We start from the raw sequence: 12,445 nt of genomic DNA, 5'->3' as shown, positions 1-12,445 counted from the left end.
TTTTTTTTTTTTTTTTTTTTTTTTTTTTTTTTGATTGGTTGTAATATTTGTAATTTCTGATGGCCCGAGTTTCTGGTTTCGTCTGTAAGCTTTTTTTTGGATGACGTTCTAGTTTATTGTGATGCACCTGTGTTTACGCTGTGCATTTTACTGAACATATTGCAGGTTGTTGAGAAACTGAAAACATGACATGTGTCTGCAAAACATCACATCAGAAATATTTTTGAACTGAACTTCAAAAATATTCTTCCTGAGATAAGTGTGAAACTCTCACATACAGCAACCATGTTGTTATCATTCGCTGCATTCATCCGTAAGCAAAATAAACTGAGAAGATAATTTCCAAATAAAGATCGCGATAGAGTTCTCGGTTCGCTTGTTTAAAGTTGGTGCACAGCATGAAGCCTCTAATGCAACCTGCAGCCTTAGCCTGCTAGATTCAGAAACATGTTCTGCAGACGATCTGTACCTCACCTCTACCTTAAAAAAAAACAAAAAAAACAACCACAACCTGAAAGCGGAAACATATAACCGAGCTGTGAGTTTAACCTTTTCAGGCTTTGCAAACACCCAATAACTTTTATATTTTTGTATATATTTTATTTGTATTGCTCATGCATGTTTTTATACACGGAAGCTGTTGTTTTTGAGAAAAAAAAATACAATTCACTATCTGACAAAAGGACAAAGTTGACTAATTCAGAAATGGCAAAAACAGAAAAGTGAATAATTAATGAAGCCAAAGAAGCAATAGTTTTTTCACTAATATGCACCACCTGTGCGACAACAGACCTAGGTTGTAATATATTTATCTTTTTCAAAAAGAAGGATCTTTCAAACAAGAAGTAATCATGCATTGACCACAACATCCTTTTTACTCTCACCCTGCATTTCCTGCCTGTTGCTGGCAGATAAAGTAATAGTGTCAGAACGTTCAATGCCTTCAGAAAAAAAAAAAAAACTTTTTATTTTACATGAGGACTGGAATACACAAACATATAAATTGTGTGATTTGTCTCTTAGTCAGTAATGCTGCTGCTTATAGCCTTGAATTAGACTGTGAAAGATATGGCAGTAAGCCTCTTCACAACAGTACTAAACATGTATATTTCTTAAATCTTGTGTTTTTTCTTTTTTTTTACATTTGTATTAAAAAAAGCTGTATGTTCAAAACATTAAAGATTGTATTTTTTCTTTATCCATTTCTTGTGGTATCGGTCATTATTATTATTATTATTATTATTATAGAAAGAATTGGTAGCACTGATTGTAGTCATTTCGTTCTGTGGTCTCTTGTGGTGGAGTCTCTTTCATGCAGAGAGCCCTATCGCTATTAAATATCTGCAGATAAGCACAGAGAGAGCAGAGATTGCATATGTGCCTTTTATTGCTGACACACAGGAAAAAAGATCTCTGAACTATTCACAAAAACCAAAACACGGGTTTCCCCTAAGGAGGCCATCTTTCGCTAAGGAAGGGGAGGGGAGATTAGCGATTAGAATGGGATGAGGTGACAGAGTTACTATGAATGACATGAGACAGGAAGGAATTATGTGTAGCAGGTGAGTTTAGTCGGTCTGAATAAGGTGTTTTTATCCCTTCTGAATGGTGAAACAGGTTTCTCTGAAAGTGCCAAATATACAAACTCTGTCAGGTCTGCAACGGATTGGCCACTAAAAACTAAACAAGGATGTCTGAGTAGAAACATATGGTGTACTTTCATTTGCAGTCCAGGTCTTTGACACGGAATAACAAAAGTTGACTAAACAGGTAATATTGCAGCAGGATGCAAGAATGTTTCAAATCATCATTAACATTATCAGCATTGGTTTTCAAAATTTTTCATGTAGGTTGAATTTCATTCAACAAGAGTTTACAATAGCTTTCTTTTGGGCACTTTCTTGTTTGTTGTGTTAACACCTTATTCCCATGTGACACATTCTCTGGTTATTCCTCTCCTTTTATAACCTCCAGTTGTTTACTTCACAATGTTGACCTGTTTTTAGCTGTTTTTTTTATTATTATTTTTTATGCCAAAATATAATAGGAGCAATGGCAATATAATCACCTACAAAAAGTACAGGAATAGGAGCAGGGATGTTGGTGACTCCTTCTGACCACACAGTTACATATCGTCAGTATCTGGATGAAATCTATATCCAGTTCAAGGTATTTAAAGACAAAATGGTTTTCCTATTGATATGCATCTTGATTATGGAAAGACAGGCATTTTAAAGTCCAACTGAACATTCAAACAGAATGGCAGAAAAACAAATCGGCAGAACTTCCCACTGTACTTCTTGGAAGAACGGAATGATAAAAAAAAAAATAAATAAAAAAAAAAACTGACAATAATAAACCGAAATAACTCAGAAAAAAATGGTCATGACTATGATTAACTCTGAAACAGGAATTAAAAAGGTTCCTCGGAAAATCTAACGAGAGCGATTCCCAGAAACTGCAGCCGAGGCCACATACAATTCTCTCTAAAATAATTTGAGCTCCGTCTTGTTTTTTCCTCAATTGACTAAACAGCCAATACTTTCTTGGAAAATTTTTACTCGCTCACCAAACAGAAACTTAATTTGAATATGAACTCCTGTTTTTACTTTCACAAAATCTTCAACGTCTGAAACCACATTATGAAAAGAGTTAGCATAAGGTTTCTTCGTATCTCTTGGCGACAGTCTTGGCTTATATAATCATGTGTGGCGGTGGCATTTTATTTACCTTCATGATTGGTCCGTGGCTTCACCTGTGGGCGTCTGTGCAAATCATCAAATAGTACATTAGCTCTCTAGCCCCACCTAGTGGATTCGGCGGTTCACTGGAGTCAAATTTGCTTTGTGGTTTATATCTTGCATTGCATCAAGTCTGTGTGGTTTTGTTTGTCACGCCATTTCCAAAGCAAAATAAACGACCTCATTTGTTAAAAAGCCTCACGAAAAACTGCACGGTACATGACAATTAACTTAGGTAACAGCGAAGGATATTCTAAATTGTTCTCAGTTTGATGACAAAAGCCAGATAAGGATCTTTGTGTGTGAGTGAATGCTGAATTCAGTGGGTGAGGGATGCTCAGAAGGGTAGGTTGTTCACAACGGGGAAATGATTAGAGCCACGCTGGCATGTGGTTAAAGAGACGATTCAGTGTTAATGTGTTAGTTTAGCTATTTATTTAGCGTACCCATGCTAAGCATGTCTTGTAGTACTTTTAAGCAACAAAAATGCATCATGCTGAGTGGGGATACCATTTTGTGAAAAAAAACATTCATATCCACGAGAGAGTGCTGTATACTTAAGAAAAAAACATGAAATAGCCAATGTAAATAATAAACATTTGATCTCAAAAGTTTAGTATTTTTTGCTTTTATTTAACTTCGTGTTGATTCACGATTCTGCCCCTAGATGTCTGCAGTGATTTAGATGTTGTTCTGGATTCCTTTGAGACATCACGGATCAGCTGTCGGGAAACGTCAGTGAATGTTCTTGAATTTCTTCAGAACAGGTCGTAGTGTGTTGCTTCTTGGCATCTTTTGGCCCACTTCATCCAGTCAGACCGATTCCGTTTAAAAGACGTCTTGATTCGACACCTCAGAGGGTGTGCTTAATCACAATTAGTTCATATGCCGCGGTATTCTGATTTAAATAATCTGAAACATGCACGTGTGACCTGGGAGCAAAAAATGAATCTGCAAGGGAGAAGATGTTGTTTTACAGTACTGCAAAGGTTAAATCTATTTGCATAGTGTACAGTCTGTAAAAAAAAAAGAAAAAAAAAAAGAGAGAGACAAATAGGGAAGACATGATACGCAGCACGCATCACCTTCACACTTCACAGGCCTTGCATGAGATTTTGATGGCGAGATAATCTCTGAAGATAGCACCGATACGTCCCATGTGGTTTCATGCAGCAACACAAAAGATGTTGCCTCTGCTGTTGCTAAGAAAGGCAAAATAGATGTCACACCCGATAAGAGCTTATGAGAACAGGTTTCAGTCAGAGCACAGGTGCCTTTAGGTGAACAGGTTATGGGTGTAATTTAAAGAAGAAGAAAAAAGATTCCATTAAAGCAAAAAAGTGTATGACATGAAAATTTCAAGGACTGTAACTTTAGAACAAAACTTGACCTCTTTCTTGTTTTATTACTTAAGGACAGCAGTTATCATTACCCAAAAAATAAATAAATAAATAAATAAAGCTTCGGGTAACTCATGCTTTTGGTATTTGGTACCAAGACAGTATGTGACTAACAACACGAATGGATTAAGAAGGTGGGGAAACTGTTTGTACCATGTAATGACAATATTAACAGAGTGCACCGATTCTTGCATATAACTGCAGACAGAGATAAGATCTGCGACGCCCTCTTTATGGTTTCTTTGTAGGTCATCGGATATAAAGCTCTTCGTCAGAAAAAAGTACTCACCTTGGATTACCGAACCCACTTCTTTGTTTTTGTCTAACTTTTTCTTTTTTTTCTCCATCTTCAAGATTCTCACAGACACAATCCCGCAACACGGAGTTTATGTTCTCTTGTTTAAACAAATAAAAAAATATATATATTATTGAGATTTTATGATAAAGATCAACACAAAGCGCAAGGAAAACGATTTATTTCTTTGTTTTGTTAAGAAAGAAATCTGGAAAGTGTTGTGGGGATGTGCGTCTAGCCCAGTTTACCTCACACCTATAAAAACAATCAAGTGCAACCAACTGCCTGTAAAAGTCACTTAACTACGGAGTCCGTACATGTGCAATTTAATTGAATCCATCTGATCTGTGAAGTTTACTGGAGAACTTTAGTGAACTAACATCTTTAAAAGACCAACAAACACAGCAGACAGATGGTGAAAAAAGCTGAAGAATACGTCTTCTGAACACCTCAAGCTCAGAAATATGAAGAACGTTTTTTTTTTTTTTGGAAAAAACATAAGGTTTTTATTCAGGAGAATAAAAGCCTTTTATTCTCCAGGAGAATAAAGGTTTTTATTAATAAGGTTTTTATTTTCCAGGAGAGAATAAATGTTTTCTACAAATTTCTACAGGAGACAGTAGAAATTTGGGGGGGACAGTTATTGTCCCCCAACTGGACAATTACTAAAATCAACTTACCGTAAAACTGGGACTTTCAAATATCATTTGATTTTAGTTTATTTTATTTATGAAATACATCATTAGGATTTAGGGGGAAAAAAAAAAGACAAATTAGCCTAACCATTGAAGATTTATAAGTACTTGTGAAAAAAAAAAATCATGATATGAAAAAACACCTTTATGCTAACTTTGACAAAAAAAGATTGGTCAAAATGAAATTCCGGGCTGAAAGTAAACTGTGCTCAGTGTTGCTTATTTCCTTTTTTTAGAAAATGTTATATCCTCCACTAAGCTTTGCTTCCCTCTCTGACTCAGATGACTATTATTCAGACAGACAGACAGACAGACAGACCGATAGATAACAGAGAAAAAGCAACAGTGCACATCGAAATGAAATACCATCCCCCAAAGCAAAACATGGAGGTAGTAGCCATGTGATGCTGTGGGGATGCTTTTCTTCAACAGAGACAGGGAAGCTGGTCAATGTGGATGATGAGATGGATGGAGCAAAATATGAAAACCATTTAGGAGCTGCAAAGGATTTGAAACAGAGCAGAAGGCTCACCTTGGAACTCAGAGCAAATGGTATTTATCTGTTAAAATGGACAAAAACCATTTATCCCTTTTTCTTCTGCTTCAAAATGACACTCTATTTTCTTTTGGTTAGCTTTAACATAAAATAAATTAAAGTTTGCATTTCCAGCGTAACAAAAAGTGAAACCATTCTGCGGATGCGATGTGAAATAAAAAAAGAAAACAGAAATTAAAAAAAGTTTCTGAACTCACTGCTTTTGATCTGACTTTAAAACAAAGCAAATGCTCAGACAATCTTTGAAATTAGGTCCTCATTAGCGGACCCATTCACTTCGACAGCCTCTTCAGGTTTTCCCCTCGCTTTCTAGTTATTCCAGTAATACCTCACCGTGTCGCCTTACGCCCCCCCTCCTACTCTCCCCTACTCCCCTCACCCCAAAGGTCATGAGAACCCAAGAAGAAATAACTGCAGTTTCAGGACGAGCCAGACGTTTCCTCCTGTGGGTGTGAATCTGAGGCTACAGCAACATCCCGTCGGTTTCCTTGCACATTTAATGGCAAAATAACAAGAGGACAAAATAAAATTATTTACAACACGTACGGTTTGTTACATGTAAACACAATCTTCTGTACAAAGAAATATACATGCAAAAGTAAAAATGAGTCATAGTGAGACATTCAAGATGACATTGCTGCAGTCTTGTTTGTTGGTGTATTCAAAATATGACAGGTTTACATCCCGGGCGCCGGGCAAACCGCCCGACCCTCTCTGTACAACTTTACATTAAAAGTTGACTTTGTTTCTCAAAGGCTCTTCAGCACTTCAGTCAGGTCCTCCGGTGAGGTGGCTTTGAGAGAATCTGATTAAAGTGAGTAACAAGCACGTGTTTAAGAAATCGCGACCGACGCGTATAAATAATAATACTAATTAAAAAAAAAAACAGTCACACAAAATGAGAGACTCCACAGACCAACAAGTGTCAACTTATTTTACAGTAAAGCAAATGATCCGACGGTAACGCTCACGACCTTCAAATGTGACGATAAACGATGCCCTTTTTTTAGTCTCTCCATCATTCTAAGGTTCTCTCACTCACCTGGCACTTTTGAAAATAAAGATCTCCATAACATCCACACTCAAAGATGTTAAATAATTTGAATTAAAAAAAAAAAACAACAAAACAGAAAAACTGGCATTAGGGGCATATTCAAAAGAAAAAAAAAAGTTATTTTTTTCTAAAATCTGGAATGCAGAGTATTTTGTTTTTGCTTGACCTATTGCTTGTTGCTGATGTAAAAAAAAAGTGTTTCTATAAGGTTGAATGGGAATGCAATAAAATAAAATAAAAATATTGAGAAGGGGGAAAGAAATACTACTAGCTATTCCGGAGAGAACAAACTCACAGCAAACTACTTTGTGCACAGCTTGAAATCAGACAGGTGAAATCTGTTTTCAGCAAAAAAAAAAAAAAAAAAAATCACCAAACAATACCTCTTTACATTAAGAATAAATAAATCCACACCGAACTTTTGTAAACACTCACATTTCAGTGTGGACCGATATAACTTAACATGAATAACTTGAAATTAAAAAAAGGACATAAAACTGCAGGGAAACAAAGCATAGCCAACTTTGGTATAGTTACAGAAAATAATAATAATAATAATAAAAAAACAAAACATTACAAGGACAAAATGAAAGCATAAGTGTCCGTATTTCATAGATACATGTCTCTATACATTGTTTCTGAAATCCCTCTGTTTTGTCTAGGAGGTTTTGCAGATATTAATACTGAACTTAATACATAAGAGTTAACACAATACAGACATCTATTGCAGTACCAGGTACACACATGCCTTTTTTTGTTTAAGAATACGGCTACAACACAAGTCTTCATAAATAGTTGCATACATGGTAAAGCTGCAACATTGCACATGAGAACTGATGCAGAACAACGAGTGCATTTTCTAGCAGCTGTCTCTGTTCAACGTGAGGATCCAGCCACCATTTAGAGTCCTGCAAGGACTCACTACAGCTCTGCACACAAAATAGCGTTGTTGTTTTTTTTTGTTTGTTTGTTTGTTTTGTTGTAAATTCATTTGAGATAAACTCTTGAGGGACTGCGGAGGGAGAGAGGGGGAGGGGGACAAAAAGGGACAACCTTGTAAAGCAGGAAAAAGATTATTTACAACTAAGGCGGATGCAGCTGGAGATCCGGGAAAGCTTTGCTGACTATAACGCTTGTTCAAGTTGTGTTCTTGTCTAGGTTACAATCCGAAAAGACTGGCTGAAATGAAGCGGGGTGATAAAGATAAGCAAAAACTATTGCACAAACGGTAGCTTTAACGTATCTCTGGAAAACAGGATTTTGGTAGTTTCTATCTTGCGTCAGAACCGACGAGACCCTTCGCGTCGCATTCCCCTTCTTGCTTTCGTTTTCCAAAAACCGCCGAATTAAGACAGTTCTCCATTTTCCCCGACTGTACACGATTTCATTTACAAAAAGTAATCTCTCGTTACAAAAAAAAGTCCTCTTTAGTTTAACCGAAAGCAGCCTGAATTGTTCTTAATATACAGTACTCTATTTTCTTTAACACTGTCCAAACGTGAGATTTACTCGTCTCACGTCAGATCGCTCAGAAAGCTCGTTTCTTTCTGTGTTTTTTTTTTTTTTTTCTCCCTGCTGAGTCAAAGTTTGAAATCACAAATCGATTCCGTCAGGTCATTTGTTGTGCCGGCATAGCGAAAATATGCCAAGGTAAGAATAGGCTGTGGGAGTTTATCATTCAGTCAGTCAGCAGCAGCAGCAGCAGCAGCAGCAGCAGCAGGACTTCTGTGGCTTAGTGAAGGAGAAAGAGTTCATAGTGGACTGGCCCCCCTGGTGGTCTTCTATCAGATTTGACCGCTCTGTCAGGTGTGGTTGTAAAGTCGGCTGTGGAGGAAGGCCTGAATGGCGCCAACGGGCCGGACGTCATTCTGGTGTTTCCGCCGCTCGATGAAGGAGATGAGCCTGGAGGTGTCCAGATGTGTGCCGTAGTGACTCGGCGACGGAGGCTGCATGTGATTCACGTGGCCATACCCGCCGCTGGCTACGCCCCGGGGCTGGAGCCACGGGTACTGCAGGCAGAACCCAGCAGAGGGCCGTCGCTCCAGCTCGCCCTGGAGGAGCAGGCAGACAAAGTCCTTGGCTTCTGTGCTCACGCCCTGGAAGTAGTCCTCGGGGAAGCTGAAGTCCAGCCGACAGATGTTCAAACACGTCTCCTCCAGGCTTTCGTCCAGGAAGGGAGAGGCGCCGCTCAGGAGAACGTAGGTCACCACGCCTGCAAAAACATTCGGTAGACAGGCGTATGCTGACAGTTGTTTTTTTGTTTGTTTGTTTTTTACAAAGAAATTTGCCTTAAATTCATTGCACTGTTTTATTCCATTTGATGCACAAAGCCTGTTAATTGCAAGTCCTTTAAATTACATGTAACCAAAAGTCTTTTGTTGTATGTAATAATATTGCTGAACATTGTGATAATGGTATACCTTGTAAAAATTGAAATGAAATAAAAAATAATTAATTGTGTGTAATTTTGATTTTTTTTTGTGTTTTTTTTTGTAAAGTACGTTGAGGCAACAGTTATTTTGAGCTCACAAAATTTAATACACTGAATTCAATTGAATACAGAAATGTTTCTTTCTTTCGGAGCAAACATACTGGAAACAACAGGAAAAATAATTTGTTAAAAATTTCCATCTCAAGATGCAAATGCTTATTCTAATAAGTTGTCCTGTGTGCGATAAAGCCGCATCATTGCAGAAATCAATCAATTATGATATATGTAAGGGGGAACTAAAGGGCAAAAGATGCAAATCATGTCCTCGGCTGAACGTGTCTACTGACCTAAGCTCCAGAGGTCAGACGTCAGAGAGACAGGCTGACCCAGGACCAGCTCAGGTGCAGAGAACTCCGGGCTCCCCAGCAGGGGATGGATGTGAGAGGAATGAGGGTCCAGTTGAACAGCGTCACCAAAATCAGTCAGCTTGATCACCGGCTGGGAGCACACCTGCTCCACCACGATGTTTTCAGGCTGCAATAGGGGAAGGAAGGAACAGGGTAAATCCTTAACAGCAGGAGGATTTTTGCCAGATTTGAACTATTTTTAGTGTTTCTTTGAATATACTTATGACTAGTTTATGGGTATGTAAAAAAAACAACAAAAAAAACAACTAACTTGAGAAATGTGCAAGTAAAGTAAAGATCGCCCACTTACTTTGAGATCAAGGTGTGCTACCTTCCAGCCGTGCAAGTACTGGAGAGCTTCGAGGATATCTCGGAGGTATAAAGCCACCTTCTCCTCAGTCAGGTTCCCCCAGCTCACGATGTAGTCCAGGAAGCGACCCTGGTCAGCCCTGACAGCGGACAAAAACACGTCATCGGTCACATTATCATCAGCTTATACATTAAACCGAGGTAAATACACAGTACTTACATCTCCAGTACAAGGACGTAGCTGTGGGCTGTCTCGTAGGTGTCCAGCAGTCTGACCAGGTTTGGATGGTCCAGAGTCTGGAGGAGTCGGATCTCCTGCAGCACCTGCTCTCGACACAGCAGCTTCTTGTTGACGTGTTTTGCTGCGATGGTGCGTTTACTGCCTCTCTGGTCACAACGCTTGGTCACTGAGAATCGCCCCCTGGAAAAACAAAACAAAAAAAAACAAAAAAACTGAGGAGAGTCACTGCGATGTTTAACAATACGTTTGCACTGACTCTGATGCGGCGGAATAGGTTCGCGATGCTGGCTTACCTTCCAAGCTCAGTGATCTCTGTGAAGTAAGACTCAAAACTACTTTTCCAGATGTCTTCGCTGCCGTTATTAGGAGCTGCAGAAGACATTCACGTACAGTTTTTAGACTCTGTCAGTTACGAAACGCTGTAAAAAAAACAAAACAAAACAAAACAAAACAAAACAAAAAGAAACTCAGTGAAACATTGAACCACGACGCAAGTCTCACCTGACACCGTGAGGCCGGCGGAGGAGGTGACGGTGCCCGCTACGTTGGTGGCCACACACGTGTAGACGCCGCTGTCCTCGAGAGACACTCGCAGGACATGCAGGGATGCCTCTCCTGTCTCACTGCGGTGACCCAGAGTCAAAGGGCAGCAGAGCATGAGGCACGCTTCGGACATCAGAACCACGCTGACCTAAGGCGGGGTCGTACCTGTACGTGACGCTGTAGTGTCCGTTGTTGCTCAGAATGCTATTGTCGGGTCCACGCCATGAGACGGCGGCGCGAGGTCGGCCACACACCTTACACCTCAGGGTGACGCTGTCGCCACTCTCACATGACGCGTCGCTGAGAGGGATGAGGAACTCCGGGGGGGCTGCATGAAAACAAGAGGTATTTTGTGTTGCCTTTATCTATTCATTTTTTTTTTATAAACGGATTGAATTAAATCAGCTTACCATCGTAGATGAAGTTGGGATTCAGAAGCTGAATGGAAAGGAGATAGATCGAGTTCAAATCTATATATATATAAAAACAAAAAAAACAGTGGCAGAGAGTGAATTGATTTGAGCACCGTTGTTCTCCTTCTGCTTCTTACCTTGACAGAGACCTTGTTAGCCAGGCCGTCCTGGGACTTGCGGTAGCCGTTTTCCAATTTCCTGCCGTCTTTATCTCTTTTTTCAGACTTTCGACGGATACGCAGCGCAGTGTGCCATGACAGGGATTTTCTATGCCAAAAAAAGGACACAATGTTGAGAATGTTTTCATTTTAAAGATTTGAAAAGGTGTTTGCTTAATAGGCTGTCACAAGTAGAGCTATTGGTTGCCATGACAAAACAAAACAACAACAACAACAACAACAAAAACTGGCCATGTGAAAGCATAACTGAGAAAAGACTCAAAGCTGGCAATTTTTAGTTTTGGAGAATTTTCATTTTTTTAGATAAGCATTGTTACAAAGGAAGTATTTGCTGACTGCCCTGAATGTAGCTGGGAAACGCTGTGATACCGTTGCCTAATCTCCATGATTGTCAATGTAATTTTTATTTTGTGTTTCACTTTGTATTTATTTACTCAGACACGATTACAAGTCAGTATGAAACCTAGGAGAAAATGGCCACAAAATTCTGATTGGTGCGTCACTCGTCAGGTGCTTTTCACATCCTGTTTATACCAAACAAACAAACAAACAAACAAACAAACAAAAAAATCTCTTACTTGATGGTTCCTTCAGGGAGGTCGGGTGTGGTGGAGGATGAGGTATGTCCCAACACGTAGCCAGGGATCCAGCCTTCAGCCGCTGGGGAGTGCTCGTTGGCGGCCCGGTACACCAAGAACATGTTCTGCTGGTTGCTGGCGAGCATTTGGACCACCTCACCCTGCACCACGCTAATCTCATCCTCCTTCACCGCCACATAGTCCTGGGTCACCAACATGGTGGACACACTGCTGCTGCTGCTGCTACTGCTTTCACTCTGCTGGAGAAGAGGATCGTGGAACTTAGCGCACAACTAAACACTCCTGAGAGTAAAACGATGTTGAAATGAAAACATTTGTCAAAGGAAAGTTGGTCAATAAGCCATCGAATGTGTGGTTTTTATTGATGGAAACAGTTTATTGAATGCATGCGGCTACAACGGCATTGCAAAATCCCTTTCTTTTTTTCCAAAAGAAAAAATAAAATTAAATCTTGCAATTGCACGGATGTTATCATTCAAAGCGAGGTTCGACAAGTCACGACACAGAAGTGGTGATCCTCAGGGGAGAGGCCCTGAAATTTTCAAATGTTTTTTTTTTTTTTTTTTTTTGCTGAAAACAGAT

General features: G+C 39.4%; 1 protein-coding gene across 1 annotated transcript in view; it reads right to left on the bottom strand.

The window, feature by feature from the left end:
• Window positions 1-7,498: 7,498 nt before the first annotated feature.
• Window positions 7,499-12,445, bottom strand: part of triob (trio Rho guanine nucleotide exchange factor b) — a 94,254-nt gene continuing 89,307 nt past the window's right edge. Inside the window, exons 57-61 of the mRNA XM_016668732.1 lie at window positions 10,423-10,498; window positions 10,109-10,309; window positions 9,890-10,028; window positions 9,520-9,706; window positions 7,499-8,953 (exon numbers count right to left, since the gene is read on the bottom strand). Coding sequence (XP_016524218.1) covers window positions 8,544-8,953; window positions 9,520-9,706; window positions 9,890-10,028; window positions 10,109-10,309; window positions 10,423-10,498 — 1,013 coding nt within the window. The 3' untranslated portion in view covers window positions 7,499-8,543. The remainder of the gene's footprint in view (window positions 8,954-9,519; window positions 9,707-9,889; window positions 10,029-10,108; window positions 10,310-10,422; window positions 10,499-12,445) is intronic.

Source organism: Poecilia formosa, unplaced genomic scaffold (assembly GCF_000485575.1).
Source record: "Poecilia formosa unplaced genomic scaffold, Poecilia_formosa-5.1.2 Scaffold0, whole genome shotgun sequence".
NCBI classification, from domain to species: Eukaryota; Metazoa; Chordata; class Actinopteri; order Cyprinodontiformes; family Poeciliidae; genus Poecilia; species Poecilia formosa.
Note: the sequence above shows the minus strand (reverse complement) of the source record. Positions and strands in the feature narration are given on the sequence as shown.